At 43.8% G+C, this 18,057-nt stretch overlaps 2 protein-coding genes across 2 annotated transcripts; both read left to right on the forward strand.

Moving 5' to 3' along the window:
* The first annotated feature begins 3,113 nt into the window (after positions 1 to 3,113).
* On the forward strand, positions 3,114 to 7,218 carry LOC139416328 (serine/arginine-rich splicing factor 6-like). The gene is made up of 6 exons (XM_071164836.1): positions 3,114 to 3,527; positions 4,117 to 4,271; positions 5,514 to 5,638; positions 5,783 to 5,985; positions 6,109 to 6,171; positions 6,262 to 7,218. Exons 1-6 carry the CDS (start codon positions 3,421 to 3,423, stop codon positions 6,614 to 6,616), a joined length of 1,008 nt encoding a protein of 335 aa, XP_071020937.1. The 5' UTR covers positions 3,114 to 3,420; the 3' UTR covers positions 6,617 to 7,218.
* Positions 7,219 to 7,565: 347 nt separating this feature from the next.
* Positions 7,566 to 17,750, forward strand: LOC139416327 (lethal(3)malignant brain tumor-like protein 1). Its single transcript, XM_071164835.1, has 23 exons — positions 7,566 to 7,612; positions 7,891 to 7,943; positions 8,390 to 8,549; positions 8,763 to 8,950; positions 9,060 to 9,183; positions 9,353 to 9,518; positions 9,776 to 9,911; positions 10,112 to 10,148; positions 10,260 to 10,351; positions 10,760 to 10,864; positions 11,080 to 11,215; positions 11,419 to 11,510; positions 11,619 to 11,770; positions 11,893 to 11,969; positions 12,084 to 12,169; positions 12,382 to 12,492; positions 12,867 to 12,981; positions 13,128 to 13,227; positions 13,361 to 13,561; positions 13,685 to 13,734; positions 13,913 to 14,070; positions 14,167 to 14,229; positions 16,937 to 17,750. The coding sequence occupies exons 3-23, from the start codon at positions 8,411 to 8,413 to the stop codon at positions 17,069 to 17,071; spliced, it is 2,463 nt and encodes an 820-aa protein (XP_071020936.1). The 5' UTR covers positions 7,566 to 7,612; positions 7,891 to 7,943; positions 8,390 to 8,410; the 3' UTR covers positions 17,072 to 17,750.
* Positions 17,751 to 18,057: the final 307 nt, after the last annotated feature.

The following is an 18,057-nucleotide window of genomic DNA, read 5'->3' on the forward strand; positions in this document are numbered from 1 at the left end:
ACTAGTGAAAAATGAATGCCATATGCTGAATTTGCTATAGGCCTATTGTTGACCTTTTTGTTAGTGACACTTTGATATCTTGATAATATGCAGCTGTTTAAAAGGCAAATCCACAGATGAAGCACTAACAAAACGGTCGACCCCCCCGCCTCTGTTTTGTTAGAAAGCTGAGGGATGGGCCTGGAGAAATGCAACCACTTTCAGATTAATAGACAGAGCTATGGATGCAAGGACTGACCATCCATGATATAAAAACTATTGATTTAAACATGTTATGAGGCTATACAGTGTCGTTTACATTTACAATGTTTACAAACATTGGACAAAAACAAGCTTACATTTTGAGTTCGTATGGTGTGTGACAGTTGAACTAAGCTTATGAGGCATTTATAAGTTATATTATTTAAGAAACAATGGATACAGTGGCAAGAAAAGGTATGGGAACCCTTTGGAATTACCTGAATTTCTGCATAAATGTTGATAATAAAATTTGATCTGATCTTGATCTAAGTCACAACAATGGACAAACACAGTGCTTAAACTAATAACACACATTATTGCATCTTTCTTGTCTATATTGAATACATAATTTAAACATTCACAGCGTAGGATGGAAAAAGTATGTGAACCCCTAGGCTGACTTCTCCAAAAGCTAATTGGAGTCAGGAGTCAGCTAACCTGGAGCCCAATCAATGAGATGAGATTGGAGATGTTGGTTAGAGATGCCCTGCCCTATAAAAAACACTCACAAATTTTGAGTTTGCTATTCACAAGAAGCATTGCCTGATGTGAACCATGCCTCGAACAAAAGAGATCTCAGAAGACCTAAGATTAAGAATTGTTGACTTGTATAAACGTGGAAAGTATCTCTAAAAGCCTTGATGTTCATCAGTCCACGGTAAGACAAATGGGCTATTAATGGAGAAAGTTCAGCAATGTTGCTACTCTCCCTAGGAGTGGCCATCCTGCAAAGATGACTGCAAGAGCACAGCGCAGAATGCTCAATGCATCCTAGAAAGAATGCTAAGATCTGTTAACGAGTCTAAGATACGTAAAACACTAAATAAGAATGGTGTTCATGGGAGGACACCACGGAAGAACCCATTGATGTCCAAAAAAAACATTGCTGCACGTCTGAAGTTCGCAAAAGAGCACCTGGATGTTCCACAGCTCTACTGGCAAAAATATTCTATGGACAGATGAAACTACAGTTGAGTTGTTTGGAAGGAACACACAAAACTATGTGTGGAGAAAAAAAATGCACAGCACACCAATATTAAAACCTCATCCCAACTGTAAAGTATGGTGGAGGGAGAGTCATGGTTTGGGACTGCTTTGCTGCCTCAGGGCCTGGACAGCTTGCTATCATAAACTTGGGAATTAATTTCTGTTGATCAATACATTTTGCAGGAGAATGTAAGGTGGTCTGTGTATTGAAGCTCAACAGAAGTTGGGTGACGCAACAGGACAACGATCCAAAACACCAACGTAAATCAACAACAGAATGGCTTCAACAGAAGATAATACGCCTTCTGGAGTGGCCCAGTCAGAGTCCTGACCTCAAGCCAATTGAGATGCTGTGGCATGACCTCAAGAGAGGTTCACACCAGACATCCCAAGAATATTGCTGAACTGAAACAGTTTTTTGTAAAGATGAATGGTCCAAAATTCCTCCTGACCGTTGTGCAGGTCTGATCCACAACTACAGAAAACCTTGGTTGAGGTTATTGCTGCCAAAGGAGGGCGGGTGTCACGACCTCCGCTGAAGTTGGTCCCTCTATTTGTTCGGGCGGCAGTCGAAGTCACCGACCTTCTAGCCATCACTGATCCACTTTTCATTTTCCATTGGTTTTGTCTTGTCTTCCATCACACCTGGTTCCAATTCCATCAATTACATGTGTATTTAACCCTCTGTTCACCCCCATGTCCTTGTAGGTAATTGTTTTCTTGTAGTGCTTATGCACAGTATGCTGGTATTGGGTTTTGTTTGACCCATTTATTGTATTGTTCTGTTGACGGTGGTTTATGGGTATTAAACGCCACTCACTACAGTGGGTATATCAATGATTAAATCCAAGTGTTCACATACTTTTTCCAAACTGCACTGTGAATGTTTATAGGGTGTGTTCAATAAAGACATACACTATAATTGTTTGGGTGTTATTAGTTTAAGCAGACTGTGTTTGTTTATTGTCGTGACGAAGATGAGATCAAAAATTGATGCCCAATGTATGCAGAAATCCAGGTAATTCTAAAGGGTTCACATACTTCTTCTTGCCACTGTCTATATATGTAATTTATAAGTCCAAAAACGGATGTAGCAACTACAGTTTGCCCCTTTAAATCTATCAAGAGTGTGCGAGTTTGAGCATGTGTCCATTAGGCATATGGATAAATGATCAGTTATGAATTAGATTGAGCAATAAAATCCCCACTTTTATTCCATAGGCTGGGATCCGCACTATGCGGCTATGGTAAGAGCGCAATTTTCACCGGCTGTCAAACTGGTTTCAAAAACAATGATTGATAGGCAGTTAACATTAATAAATTAATTGGGGTCAAATACACATTTAGATTTGGGAACATCCATCCACAACGACCACAATCCGTAAAACGCAAATAGCTAAACAAGAGAGCAGCAGTGTGATTCATTTCAATGCGCTTTGTCGGTATCAATGATACGTGACATCCGTATAGCGGTAGACAACGCCACTGCTGTAGTCCTTCGACGGCCTACTCTCAGGATCCCTAGTTGTCTGTAGTAGTAGGCTACTAAAACATAGACTGAAAAATACTGGTGGAGATTCAGTTTAGTTCTATCGTACAGAGTAGTTTAGTTCTGTATTCTAGTAGCCTACTAGTAGCCTACTATAGCCTACTATAGACAAGGAGAATTTAGATACTGGGACTTGCACACATTGATGCCAAATGCGTGACCCTTTAATATAAATCCCTTTAATAGAAATCGAAACGGGTAAAACAGGGTAAAAATGCAACATGTTCAACAATAATGAATATCTTTAGTTTAGTTACAGGAGCCCAGTATACCATGAATAGGTTTGGCTACAGTCCAAGCTATGTCTTCCAATGGTGCGACTGCTGTCGGCATCCAAAGATTATCCAACTTGGAATAAACGCTTGGAGGTCATTTTTATAGTTATGCATGTGCCGCGTTCAACGAATCGGCAACTCGGACATTTCCGAGTTAATATTTTTTTATTTTGGACATTTCCGAGTTTCCTAGTTCCGACTAGTATATGAACGCGGCATATGACATTGACTCTGGAGTGTGAATTCGTGGATTCTCGCGACGATGATTCTTGACGTCACGGTCTACATAAAACTACCTAACTCAGCGACTTCTCTTTTGTTAACGGCATTTTGTTATCAGTTGGAGAAGCCATCCGAGTATCAATAGTCATGCCCCGCGTCTATGTTGGAAAACTAAGTTATCATGCTCGAGAAAAAGACCTTCAGCGGTTTTTCAATGGCTACGGAAAGCTTATGGAAATTGATCTGAAAAATGGGTAAGTTCAAGCTGAGCATATGAGAGTCAGTTGAACAACACCGGGCTGGAAAAGCTAACGTTAGCTAGCGAACGTTAGCTTCATAACTACTTGATTTCGGTTAGCTAGCTCTCCCAAAGCATATACGTGAAATAACTAGCTACAGTCACATTTGACTTTCAATTGTGTTGCTATTCGTGCATGTAATAGCAACTAGGTAACATTAGTGGTTATTAGATTCACATTGGCTTTACTAAAGCGTTTAATGTTTTGTAAATAACTTACCTAGTTAGCTAGCTAACGTTAGCGTGTTCAAAATGGCTGCTTGTTTGGCTTCACTACAGACCGTTTTTTTTGTACGCCATGTAACTGTTAGCTACCCAAACGTTAACCAATTTAGCTTGTTGCCTTAACCCCTTTCATGCACAGGCAATGAGCCCACTAATTGATTTTACCCCGTTTTGGGGTAAAGTTAACACCTACTCGTCAAAAAAACAACGTTAAAACATACCACATCTGCCTGAAATTGGTATCACCGTCTTCATACTCATTAGTTTTGTAGTCATTGCTACCCGAAGACGAGCCTAACTTTAAAAAATATATATTTTAGATATGGATTTGTAGAGTTTGAGGACAATCGCGATGCGGATGACGCTGTGTATGAACTGAATGGCAAGGAGTTGTGCGGGGAGCGTGTGACCGTGGAACATGCAAGAGGACCGCGGCGCGACCGAGATGGATATAGTGGTGGCGGGGGTGGTCGCAGTAAGTACTATTTCAATGTTCCCTCTGCCCTTTCCCAGTGGATCAAGGAATTGTGAATGTGGACCGTATACACGCAGACCTGTGATCCTAAAGTGGAGTTTGACCTAGCTCGCCAATACTCAATGGTTTCACCATTGCCGTAATAAAGTATTTCATGTTAGTATAAGTGTCACCATTGAGTATGGTCCAAGTTTGACCCAATTTGGCGCAGACAACTACTGTTTAGCTGTAATAAAACCATGTTTCTAGTGTTTTCTTTCCTGGTGGAATTGTAAACACATATAAACAACTGTATTTAGGTAATATGAAGTCATGGCTTTGTCACCATGTAGCCTAGCTGTATCATTAAATACTATTACATGTGAATTGTATTTTACGTTTGATTTCAGCATTAACAAAGTCCTTGATGTTTCAATTTGAAAGAGTCCAGCTGCGGGCTGAGGCTGAGGCCGAGTCCATAGAGGCTAAGATGACTGGCTAAGATGAGACTGCCTGTCCCGTTTGGCCTTGGCTTTCACCTTACAATGTGTGTGTGACCTATGCCCCTTGACCCTTGGCTGACCTAACCGGAAGCCATGATGACAGCATCCTTTTGCCAATAGACCAGGGGTGATGGTGAGGATTCCCATTGGTTTCTATGTTGAAAGAATAAGTGGGGCGGCTAAGTCAAAAACATGTTACCGCTCGCTGTAAGTGGGCAAACCAGCTGAATTGCCCCCAGTTTGACAACCGGTTAGGCAAAGTCATGGGCAAAACTTATGTAGCGTTATGTCAGTTGGCACTCACTAAATGTGATACCATTTTTGACAGTGACTTTGTGGGAGCCTCTATTTGTCTTTCAGGATTCAAGGGTTTGTAAGAAGAAGAACATCAATGTCGATTTGTTTGTACGGCTAAAGAATTGCACTTAATAAACATTTGTCAGACTGGCTGTATGTTGCTGGTAACAGATGCAGTGGTGGTCTTTGCAACAGCAGTGAACTACTTCAGAGGTGGTACAATGAGGAGAATATAAACTGACATCCACTAAGACAACAAATGCCACGGCTTTAAGACCTCAGTCACTTATTAAGAGGTTTGTCTTGAATGGGTCCAGATGGATATCTTACAGGACCTAGGTTAAACATGACCACACCATTTATCCTGGTAGCTGCATTCTCTGTTTATGGTCTGATCCACTGAGTGAAATGCCTATATGCCACTCTGTTTTGTTGACTATTTGTATAACCTGTCATTTTAAAGGTAGTAGTGGTTACAGCAGCAGCAGAAGCCGCACTGGCAGGGATAAGTACGGGCCACCTGTCCGTACCGAGTACCGGCTGATCGTTGAGAATCTGTCCAGCCGCTGCAGCTGGCAGGATCTGAAGGTGAGTTGTTGGGACAGTTTTATATTTGTAGGTGAAGGGCGGGCACTAAAGATGCTGCCAGTTGCTATCCATGGCAGGCCATTTGTTTCTAAAAAAAAAATGTGGGAAATATACTGCGGGGTGACTCTGCATCGGCCTCTACAGGATTTCATGCGCCAGGCTGGAGAGGTCACGTACGCTGACGCCCACAAGGAGCGTACCAACGAGGGTGTCATCGAGTTCGGCTCACGTTCGGACATGAGGAGGGCCCTGGACAAGCTGGACGGCACAGACATCAACGGGAGGAAGATCCGCCTGGTGGAGGAAAAGTCTCGCCGCCGCCGCTCCTACTCTGGCAGCCGCTCCAGGTGAGGCTCTACACCGCCCTGCTCTTTATGAGTAGTTTAATTTCTCATCCAACCTGCTGCTTTCCATTTGTTGTCACTTTAAAGGGATGAGTGTGACATTTGTATTCTTGTTCCCCTCTGCAGGTCTCGCAGCAGACGTCGCTCTCGTAGCAGGAGCAGCCGCTCCAGGAGTAACTCCAGGTCCCGGTAAGAATGCCCACCTGTCTACAAAGTGACAGTTTAGATTGGTCAATATGAGTGCAACAACGATTGTAAACCATTGTCCACCCCCTGTAGATCCCATTCTCGCAGCAAGAGACGTCGCTCTAGATCTGGAAGGAAGTCCCGTTCCTGCAAGTCTCGTTCACACTCTCGCACCCGCAAATCCAGATCCCGCTCCGACAAAAGCAAGTCCCGTTCCAAGAGCCGTTCCAAGGTGAAATCCGAGCGGGATTCCAGCAGCCCTTCCAAGGAAAAGTTGACCAGCAAGAAGTCACGTAGCCGCTCGGCTTCCCCCATGGGGAATGGGAAGGAGGAGCCGTCCTCTCGCTCCCCGTCCCCAGCAGCTAACCGCCACTCCAAGTCTCCAGACAAGCGTCCTGTCTCCCGCTCCCCATCTCGCTCCAGGTCTAGATCAGCTTCCCGAGATTAAAGGCATTACCCAGTTTGTTTCATCCACATGTTCCCCATTAGAGCAATCTGGATGTATAGGAGCAGCTTCTATTTGATTTAGCAGATCTATCGTAGCACCAGGTTAATCAAGGCTTGCTCAGTTAATCGGTGCTATCTTTGGCACTTAGCAATCTAAACCATGATCTTGACGTTGTATTATTCATGGCTTGAGAATAATTTAGTCATTGTGTGGGGGGGGGGGTGGCACATCGTAGATTATAGCTGCTATGTTTTGTACATGGAGGAGCTTGTCTGAATGGCTTTGTATTTAAAACAAGTCAGGACTTATTTTATTTCCTTAATTGTTATTTGTATTCCTCCCTCCGGTCTGCTTTTGCTTACATCGGTTGTGTTTGACATTATTTTCCATGATTTGAGTAATTTCACCTAATGAGCCCAAGGTTTGTTTTTGACACCCCACAATGTATGTGCTGTACATCTTGTGGCGGTACACTTTTTTGGCATCGAGATTTAACCAGGGATCGTGGTACAGATTCCAGCCTCCCACATGAGAAGCCGGTCTGATTACGTGTAACCATGTCCATATTTTTATTGTACATTTAATAAAAGTTATGAAAATTGCTGGGTTGTGATTTATATTGCCATGACACAAAGCGCTGATTTGACTGTATTAGGGCCAAAACTACAGACAGTTCTATATGAAAATTGATTCTTCCTTATGGTGTACAGTGTTCCTATACTAAATTGTATTTATGTGAAAAGCGGTGGTAGGGAAATTGTGACGAAATAATTCCCGAAACATTTTGGTGCTGTCATTGAGTTGGCGCTATACATTCTTATGATTAAATGAACATGGGTCTGCGCATGCGTGCAATTCTGATCCGCAAGAGGAACCTCTGGTAAGCGAAATTGAGTCATTTCATTTTTCAAATTGATCAGCTGATAAACATTTATAATGCTTTGACATGCATACAATAGGGCGGTCCAGAATCTTGGAAGTTATAACTTGCAGATGGTAAGATGTCAATTGTCATTTTATTGTGGTTGGTATCCAGCATGCATATAATTAGCCATAAAGCTATTTCTTATCGCAAATTTTATTCAATATATTCTGTCATATTTGATAGTTCTCAGCAAACCTATAACGGGCTAACGGTCCGCAACATAAACGGGATTGTATTATTGTTGTCGCTGCATGTCATGAAGCGATGCCGTTAATTAGACATTTTGCCAGGATTGGTTGCTTTGTACATTTTCACAAATTCTGAGTTACTGTTTTTTTTTCTCTCATAGCTTCAAGGATTTATGATCTTCCGCCATTTTACAGCGGAATTGCTGTGTTTTTGGTAAATTAATATATCGATTTTGCTTTGTCTACTTTCCCTTGCTATTCTAAGAGCAGCGTTGTCAAAAAGCATCGACAGAAATGTCCTAAAAACAAATAGTTTTTAAATAAACCTTAATCTGAATGTACTTTTATCTCCAATGCTGTGAAGTGATACTAAAAGTGATTCATAAAATTGGGAAGGTTTCTTAAAAATGCCCCACAACACATTTTTTATTCTTAAAATTTGAAAAATGGCAGCATATAGGGAATTGTCCCCTATATTCTGATGTTTAATAGTAACAGAGAACATAATACTGTGGGTGCAGGGGATGGATAATATGGGGAATACATGTGAAGCCTGTAACCCTTCTGACATTCAGGCCCCTTTCCACTGAATTCCATTGTTACCTCACCCTGTCACTATAATCCTAAGAAATATGTGAAATTGTTATGATCTATTTTCAGAGGCAGTAAGTGAGGTCTGCGATGAGTGCCAAAGTTGAGCTGGATTTTTCAGCCAAAAAAGCAGATCCTACTCCCCTGACTGACTCCAGTGATTCCCTCTCCAATGACAGCCTGTCGAAGAAGACACGCCCACAGACCACCACAGCACTCATCCTGCCAGGTAAGATTTGGCCACAATGACACTTCTGGAACTATGACACTCAATAGGGTACTGTTATGAATTACACCCATTTTTCAACTCAGATATGCTGCACAAAGTTCTAAATGTTGACAACCCAGAAGGGGCACATACTACCCTCCTACTAGTCTCACGTAGCTACATCATATCTTCACATTCACTCAGAACTCAGAAGCCTGCTTCTTCTCTCCCAAGCCCCAGCCCCTGCTCCTAGTACCCAGAAGGTGGAGGTCTCTCTGGGTGTTGCTGAGACAGGTAATGGAGCCATAGCTGGACAGGTGGAGACCCCCACTCTAGCCCCCCAGGTTGGGGGGACCTGTAGTATCGTCCATGTGCTGGAGTGGAAAGAAGGGATGGCCATCTTACCCAGCAGCAACCTAAAGGTGAACGACCATCGTATTTTATTAGAAACATAGGGTTCTCTAATAGTAAGTATTGTTGGAGTAAAGACGTGCCATGTGGGCAAGTTGTTGTAATATGTTTCTTTTTCAGTTCTGTGTGAGTGACTGTGGAACACTGGAGATGATCAGCCAAGGGAATATCACCAGCGCTGAACCAATAGTAGTGGTGTCTGGAAAAATACCTGACTCCGAAAACAGGCCAATGAACAAAACAGGTAGGCTACTGAAAATTAGTCATACTGCGTGTTGTCTGCAGCTTAACAGTCTCTTAACTAAATTGTAATGGAAATGAACTAGCATGCTCAAACATATCCTCAAAAACAATTTGCAACCCTGTATGCAGTCCTTTCCTAATCCAAACCTGACATAATGCCTCCATTGTAGATGTGGCGCGTCCTCTCAGCACCGTGGGTGGTGTGGCTGTGGATCAGGAGAGGCCCATCAAGACTGTGCCTAAGACCCAGGGAGGGACAGGCCAACAGGAGAGCTGTTATCCAGTGGCACAGAGAACCTACCCGGAGCAACTACGCAGGGAACCCATGACTGACAAGTAAGTACTGAAGCGTGAAGCCTATCCACATCAAATTCATGTCTGAATTTTTTTTTTACCATAAAAAGCATTTTATCGTAGCCTTTTATGCTAAATGAAAATCAAGGATGTATCATACGCATACAGTGGATGGTCAGACACAAAGCAAACAAACTACAAGATATTAACCACCATGCAGAAGATGTAACGTAGGTCATAGGTAGCCTAAGGCGAAGCTTTGTGTAGTGGACTCAACTGTTCTCTTATCTGTTCCTTAGTAGGGTGGGAGGTGCCGAGAAGATTCCCGGGGGCAGGGTAGCGTCTCTGGACCCTGAGCTGCTGAAACCCATGAAGAAGAGGAAGAGGAAGGACTACCTGAGTCCATCGGAGGAAGAGTCTGAGCTGGATGGCATGGTGGGAAAGGCTCAAGTGTCACTCTATCCCACATAAAGCATTCGCAATTTAGTAGTATTTTTTGTTGTTGTAATAAGTAAATGACCTCACGTGCATGTGATGGCCATATGCATCAATCAATTATTTTGTTCAATACTATTCATGCTGTAGGTACTATCTCTTTGTTGCAGTAAATCCATGTGTTGTATTCGTGGTTCTAGGATTATTTGAAGACAGAAAGCGGACACAACAGAGCGGGTGAGAATCAGCAAAAATGTAAACCCATTTGAACCATATATTCAAGTCACGTTTCTGTCGTATCAGATTTCCAATATGCATTGTGTTGTGTTTTCTGTCTGTGTACAACAGGTACTGGTGAAGTTAAAATGGAGCTGTGGACGTGGGGACATTATCTGGAGGAGACCAAATCAGTGGCAGCTCCAGCCAAACTCTTTCAAAAGGTTGGTTTTTACTAACTTTCGATACATACTAAATGATAGGGCCAGGACAATACCAGTATTGCGACACTCGTTAGTATCGTAGCAAGGAAACAAAATACGAAGCAGACTTAACTTCTTTAGGAAAATAGTGCTAATGTTGGAAACAAACATCATTATGTTGCCATCCAGAGTCACATTTATTTATTTATAGCACACAATATTTTACATACTGCAGGTTTATAAAGAGACAAAGAGTTTGGTCTGCTTTGGGTTTTCATTTTTGCCATGGAAAAACAATTGCGATACTGGTATTGTCACAGCCCTTGTAAATTAGAGGACAAAAGTTAACAGTCTTTGCAAATTAAATTGTGAGTGTGCGTGCATGAATGTGTCTATGGCTTTTCTCACTATAACCCCCTGTATTTTCAGTCTCAGCGGGTCCCACAGTGCAAAAGCAGCTTCCGCCAGGGCATGAAGTTAGAGGGCATCGACCCGCAGCACCCCTCCATGTACTTTGTTCTGACTGTGGCTGAGGTACTGTGTGCAGCGCTGCTCAACCTACAGTCGCATGCTCTTTGAGGTTTGCTTCTACCTCTCTCCCTGTCCTGACTGTTTTGTTTCATACACACTATACACCCTGACTGTACACACTGATTAGAGAGACGGATCCACATAACTGAGGGAAAGACACGGAGAGAGAGATTTGGGGAGACACGGTTTGACTTCTGTCTGTCTTGTCCTGTTTGTAGATTTGTGGCTACAGGCTGCGTCTCCATTTTGACGGCTACTCAGACTGTCATGACTTCTGGGTAAATGCCAATTGCCCCGACATCCACCCGGCGGGATGGTGTGAGGGCACTGGACACAAACTGTACACCCCCAAAGGTCAGAGTATACTAGGCTTTGGTTTGTGGTTGGGCTGCAATTTGGACTCGATTAGTTTCCTTTTCACATTTTGATTATGGCGCAGATCATTTGCCCAAGCACCTAAGGATCTGAGTCATAAAGTCCTTCATGAGATTTCCCTTATTAGAGTAGTGGTCCAGGGACATGTCCATGTCACATGTTTGTGTCTGTGTGTGCCACAGGCTGCAAAGAGGAGGAGTTCTCCTGGGCCAGCTACCTGAGGATGAGTAAAGCCCAAGTTGCCCCCAAAGAGGTGTTTGCCAGCCCTGGAAGAGTAAGTCTAAGCACGACTCTTATCCCCAATCAGTGGCCTGCATCTACCTGAAGTAATGAACTGCAAGCAGCTAATTTGGTGTGTTTGTGTTGGTGGCCCACTGGTCAGACTGATACGGAGGGTGATTTCGAGGTGGGCATGAAGCTGGAGGCTGTCGATCGCATGAACCCTTCTCTCATCTGCGTGGCGACCGTGACCGACGTGGTGGACGACCGCTTCCTGGTTCACTTTGATAACTGGGATGACACGTATGACTACTGGTGAGGCCATTTTTCATGTTTTTTTTCACGACTTCTCTAAATCATCAACTGTGCTGTTTTAGTAGCCGTTTGGCCATGACTTAAATTCTAATCTGATTAGTCGATGTTGAATACCCATCCAGGTGTGACACCAGCAGTCCATACATCCATCCTATTGGCTGGTGCCAAGAGAGGAGCCTCCCCCTCACGCCACCTCAAGGTGACTGACAAAGTTGTAAGAAATGAATATAGTTCTAAGTAAACGATAGGGAATACGGTGGCATTTCACACACACCTTTGAACTGGATCCCATGTGCCCTGTCTGTCCTGCCAGGTTACCCAGACCCAGGCAGGTTCTCCTGGCCAAGGTACCTGGACGAGACTGGCTCTACCGCGGTGTCTGCTGAGGCCTTTAAAGTAGTGAGTACATCACTGAGGATTTGTTGCAATGAAAACCACCATACACTACTGTCATTTTAGACATTGATGAATACGATTGACTTGAATCCTTTTGTGGTGGCCTAAGTGGAGTTGTGAACATAATGACTGTTTTGAGATTAACCATAGGGACTGATTTGAGGTCAGGTGTTAAGTGCCGTTGTGTGATGACGATGTGACCCTCCCCTCCGCAGCGTCCTGCTCATGGCTTCCAGGCTCAGATGAAGCTGGAGGCAGTAGACAAAAGGAGCCCCGGCCTGATTCGGGTGGCCACAGTGGAGGAGGTCGACACACACCGCATTAAGGTCAACCAGCAGTGTGCATGTCTCATGGTTGTATGTGCCAGTACCACTACTATACTCCCATAACAATGCCATATTATAAACTGGGTGGTTTGAACCCTGAATGCTGATTGGCTGTCAGCCATGGTATATCAGACCGTATACCACGGGTATGACAAAACATTTGTTTTTCCTGCTCTAATTACATTGGTAACCAGTTTATAATAGCAATAAGGCACCTCTGGGGTTTGTGGTATATGGCCAATAAACCACAGCTAAGGGCTGTGTCCAGGCACTCCGCTTTGCGTCTTGCCTAAGAACAGCCCTTAGCCGTGGTATATTGGCCATATACCTCACCCCCTCGGGCCTTATTGCCTAAATATACCATACTCCCACAGGTCCATTTTGATGGCTGGAGTCATATGTATGATGATTGGATGGACTCGGACCACCCTGACATCCACCCGGTCGGCTGGTGTGAGAGTACGGGTCACCCGCTAAAAGTGCCCCCCGGTGAGTCAAACAAAACCCAACACCTTGGTAACAGCTACCATACTTCACTGACTCTACTTCACCCTGATTTGAGTGCTTACATGTTCTGTTTGGCTTGTGTGCGTGTGTGCTTGTGCTTGGGTGCGTGTGTGTGTTTTTTTTATAAGGCCCCAGGAAACCTGCAACCACAGGCCAGTCCAGTTTCTCCTCCATGCCTTGCAAAGGAATCAGCCACTCCAGATCCACCAAGTACAGCTTCCATCACAGGTCAGTAACCCCCAGAAATAGGTATTTGAATCGCCTATGAAGCAATAAATGGAAGTGGATATGTGTTTCATACCAATGCTATGATTATGTTATATTGATGTTATAATGGAGTCAACTCTACTGTTTGAAACAGGAAGTGTCCGACACCCGGATGTGATGGCTCGGGTCATGTGACTGGGCGGTTCACCGCACATCACTGTCTGTCAGGCTGCCCACTGGCTGAGCGAAACCAGGGCAGACTCAAGACCGACCTATCAGATACAGAGGGGAGCGGAGCAAAGCGGAGCATCTTAGTCTTTGGCCAAAGGACCAAAAAGTCCCGGTACCATGGCAGGTAAGCCTCATGTCAACAGTGGCTAAGGCTGTTGTATGACGTCAGACTCAGGAGTCATAGTGGTGTATTGATCTGCCGCTGTAGCTCCCCGTCTCACCAGTGTCTCTCGTTCTCTATTGTCAGGATTGGCCGTCCCCCTAAGTACAGAAAAATCCAGCAGAGAACATACCAGAGTGAGTCTCACAGATTTAAGCTTTGTACACAGTACAGATATCTATTTATGTCTATGGCCGCACTCTGATTCTCTATGGCAGCTACGAGTTTACTGCATCCATACAGTATTCTGTGTGTTTGTGTAGGTACCATATGTGTACATGCATTAATATGTGTGTGCATTTTCCTGTGTTGCAGCGATGGCCACAGAGGGTATGTGCCCGTCTCTGTTCATGTCTGCTTTGTCAGCCCACCCGGACCGAACCCTGTCTCTGTGCTGGGAGCAACACTGCAAACTGCTGCCTGGCGTCCAGGGCATCAGCGCTACACAGGTGGCAGCGTGGACTGTGGAGGAGGTGAGAGCTATACTACTCAGCCCTATTTATCTTTGGCTGCGACAAAAGGTGGAGCAGAGTACTATCAGTCACTCTTCTTCGTGTTCTGTGCAACAGGTCTTTGGATTTGTCCAGAATCTGACCGGTTGTGAAGAGCAAGCCTGTGTCTTCAAAGAAGAAGTGAGTGTTAATTGATAAGTTAAAAGTCCAATGCAGCTGTTTTTATCTCAATATCAAATCCTATCTGGATAAGAATTACAAGTACCTTACTGTGCTTGTTTTCAATTAAAATGGTCAAAAAGAAACCAAAATAGCTTCTTAGACAAATACCATTTCTCAAGCAATAATTTTTCTAGGACTGTCAGAGGGGCCTAATTGGAGGAGCCTAATGGGGGGGATGTGTAACCAGAAAACTAGCTGTTATTGGCAGAGAGGAGGGCAAACTCTCTTTGTTATTGGTCTATCAACTTATATCGCCTGGTGATGTTACTAGGCGGTCCAAAAAACCCACTCTGCCAAACAAGTGCTTTATCATCATTTTCACAATTTCAAAGTATTATTCCAACCTCATAGTGTGGAAATATTTACACTGCTCAAAAAAATAAAGGGAACACTAAAACAACACATCCTAGATATGAATGAATGAAATATTCTTATTAAATACTTTTTTTCTTTACATAGTTGAATGTGCTGACAACAAAATCACACAAATTATCAATGGAAATCAAATTTATCAACCCATGGAGGTCTGGATTTGGAGTCACACTCAAAATTAAAGTGGGAAAACCACACTACAGGCTGATCCAACTTTGATGTAATGTCCTTAAAACAAGTCAAAATGAGGCTCAGTAGTGTGTGTGGCCTCCACGTGCCTGTATGATCTCCCTACAACGCCTGGGCATGCTCCTGATGAGGTGGCGGATGGTCTCCTGAGGGATCTCCTCCCAGACCTGGACTAAAGCATCCGACAACTCCTGGACAGTCTGTGGTGCAACTTGCGTTGGTGGATGGAGTGAGACATGATGTCCCAGATGTGCTCAATTGGATTCAGGTCTGGGGAACGGGCGGGCCAGTCCATAGCATCAATGCCTTCCTCTTGCAGGAACTGCTGACACACTCCAGCCACATGAGGTCTAGCATTGTCTTGCATTAGGAGGAACCCAGGGCCAACCGCACCAGCATATGGTCTCACAAGGGGTCTGAGGATCTCATCTCGGTACCTAATGGCAGTCATGCTACCTCTGGCGAGCACATGGAGGGCTGTGCGGCCCCTCAAAGAAATGCCACCCCACACCATGAATGACCCACTGCCAAACCGGTCATGCTGGAGGATGTTGCAGGCAGCAGATCGTTCTCCACAGCGTCTCCAGACTCTGTCACGTCTGTCACATGTGCTCAGTGTGAACCTGCTTTCATCTGTGAAGAGCACAGGGCGCCAGTGGCGAATTTGCCAATCTTGGTGTTCTCTGGCAAATGCCAAACGTCCTGCACGGTGTTGGGCTGTAAGCACAACCCCCACCTGTGGACGTCAGGCCCTCATACCACCCTCATGGAGTCTGTTTCTGACCGTTTGAGCAGACGCATGCACATTTGTGGCCTGCTGGAGGTCATTTTGCAGGGCTCTGGCAGTGCTCCTCCTGCTCCTCCTTGCACAAAGGCGGAGGTAGCGGTCCCGCTGCTGGGTTGTTGCCCTCCTACGGCCTCCTCCACGTCTCCTGATGTACTGGCCTGTCTCCTGGTAGCGCCTCCATGCTCTGGACACTACGCTGACAGACACAGCAAACCTTCTTGCCACAGCTCGCATTGATGTGCTATCCTGGATGAGCTGCACTACCTGAGCCACTTGTGTGGGTTGTAGACTCCGTCTCATGCTACCACTAGAGTGAAAGCACCGCCAGAATTCAAAAGTGACCAAAACATCAGCCAGGAAGCATAGGAACTGAGAAGTGGTCTGTGGTCACCACCTGCAGAACCACTCCTTTATTGGGGGTGTCTTGCTAATTGCCTATAATTTCCACCTGTTGTCTATTCAATTTGCACAACAGCATGTGACATTTATTGTCAATCAGTGTTGCTTCCTAAGTGGACAGTTTGATTTCACAGAAGTGTGATTGACTTGGAGTTACATTGTGTTGTTTAAGTGCTCCCTTTATTTTTTTGAGCAGTGTATAAAACACAGGAAATTACTTTTTTGACTGCACTACCCTTTTAAGTTTGAAGTATTGAAACAAACTGGAGCACATTGAAAACAACTAAGTTAAGTCATTTAAGCAGGGCCGGTTCCAGGCACAAGCGGTAAGCGTTTAGTTTTTTTAGGAACTCTGGGTCCCAATTTACTATTGAGAGTAAGAATAGTAGAATACACCAGGTACATTGTTTGGTTGTGCAACAGCAGTTTTTCTCTTGTTATGTCAGTCACTCACAGTCACTCAATTAGCCATGTCAGCTAACAATTTTTAGATTGGTAGTTAGTCTAGCCAGCTATCTAAACTGGTAATAATCATGGCCGAATATCGACCGGCTCATTCCCAGGATCCCTGATCTCCAGGGTGCAGAGATTGATTTTGTTATTTTCACTCAGATATCATATTAATATGGCATAAGTCATTATAAAAGGTGTAGAATTGCAGGAAATTAGCTTTAAAACTGCAACATTTTCTCTACGCCCCATGGCAGAATTGCAGGAAATTAACTTTTACATTTTCTCTCCACCATCAAGAGGGGGGCCACACAAAAAAATGTGCGAGGTGGGGGGGCCCCCAACCAAATATCGCTTAGGGCCCCCAAAAGGCTAGAGCCGGTCTTGCAATTTAAGTTGTATTATGTTGTTTTTTCGTTTGTATGATTACATTTTTTATATACCTGCTTCTTGTATATTTCTTCTCAGATGATTGACGGGGAGGCCTTTCTATTACTGAAACAGACGGACATCGTCAAAATCATGAGCATCAAGCTCGGTCCCGCCCTCAAAATCTCCAACGCCATTTTAATGTTCAAGAGTACTGACGAAGGCCTCAAGTGATCCCGCCCCCACTCGGCCAGAGATTCAGTGACCAGTCATCATGTGCCAAATTCATCCAGAATCCTACCCGTTATGTGTTTGGTGTTCAGTACCCATCAGAGAGAGAGAGAACAGTAGAGGGGGGTTAGTGGAGGAAAGAGATGAAGAAAACAGGGAAAATGTCTAATTGAGGTTTTCTGTACGGTTGCTTCACTGCTCATGCAATAACAGGAGTCAAATCAGACGGATTCTTACCGGAAAGTGTAAGGAGCGTCGAAAGATATACTTATTTTGATTTATGCAAAATATATGGAATTATTTATGTGGTATTTAGTTAGATAAAAATGGGGATATTTTATTGCCATTATTTTCCCCCAGATTTGAAATCCAGGGTGATTTTATGCTGCTGTTCTTATAGTTGGTCACTAGATAGAGCAAATGGTCCGTTTTGAATACCAGAAACGGGTTCAAGTTTCTCAAGCACTTACAAATCTTATGTGACAAAGTCAAAATAATGTTTCAAAATATGAACTTAGTTTGGAACATTTCAAAAAGGATTTAATCAAGATATCTGGGGATTTATTGTTTTATGTCGGTTTTATTTTTTATGTCGGCTTATACACTGTATTTAAATAGAATGTTACAAGGGCTTCAGGATTCTTAGAACTATATTTCTCTCTGGTGGGCAAACTGTGTCAAGATATTCTTGGGTCAAAATCATTCATTCCATATGAACAAATAAATGTCCAGTTCAATCTCTTACTTGTCTTGACGTCAGTTGACTGGTGATGATGAAGTAAATTGAATTCAAAATACTTGATCATTATAAAACGTATTGTGCTTGTGAAAAGGAAGGTATGAACCATCGGTATCAATGTGCAGGTATCATTTTACCTATGGATGGCCCCAGGAATCAAACCCACAACCCTGGCAGTGTAAGCACCATGCTCTACCAACTGAGCCATACACTGACTTAATGTTGCATGGTATACCAGGTAATGTCATGG

This window comes from Oncorhynchus clarkii, chromosome 9, assembly GCF_045791955.1.
Source record: "Oncorhynchus clarkii lewisi isolate Uvic-CL-2024 chromosome 9, UVic_Ocla_1.0, whole genome shotgun sequence".
Lineage (NCBI taxonomy): Eukaryota > Metazoa > Chordata > Actinopteri > Salmoniformes > Salmonidae > Oncorhynchus > Oncorhynchus clarkii.

Bases quoted from the DNA above. Each gene is read 5' to 3' on its own strand.
- LOC139416328 (XM_071164836.1), top strand. From the start codon at position 3,421: ATGCCCCGCGTCTATGTTGGAAAACTAAGTTATCATGCTCGAGAAAAA. The intron at 3,528-4,116 runs GTAAGTTCAAGC...TATATATTTTAG, and splicing joins GAAATTGATCTGAAAAATGG to ATATGGATTTGTAGAGTTTG. The intron at 5,986-6,108 runs GTGAGGCTCTAC...TCCCCTCTGCAG, and splicing joins TACTCTGGCAGCCGCTCCAG to GTCTCGCAGCAGACGTCGCT.
- LOC139416327 (XM_071164835.1), top strand. From the start codon at position 8,411: ATGAGTGCCAAAGTTGAGCTGGATTTTTCAGCCAAAAAAGCAGATCCT. The intron at 12,493-12,866 runs GTCAACCAGCAG...ATACTCCCACAG, and splicing joins TCGACACACACCGCATTAAG to GTCCATTTTGATGGCTGGAG. The intron at 14,230-16,936 runs GTGAGTGTTAAT...ATTTCTTCTCAG, and splicing joins CCTGTGTCTTCAAAGAAGAA to ATGATTGACGGGGAGGCCTT.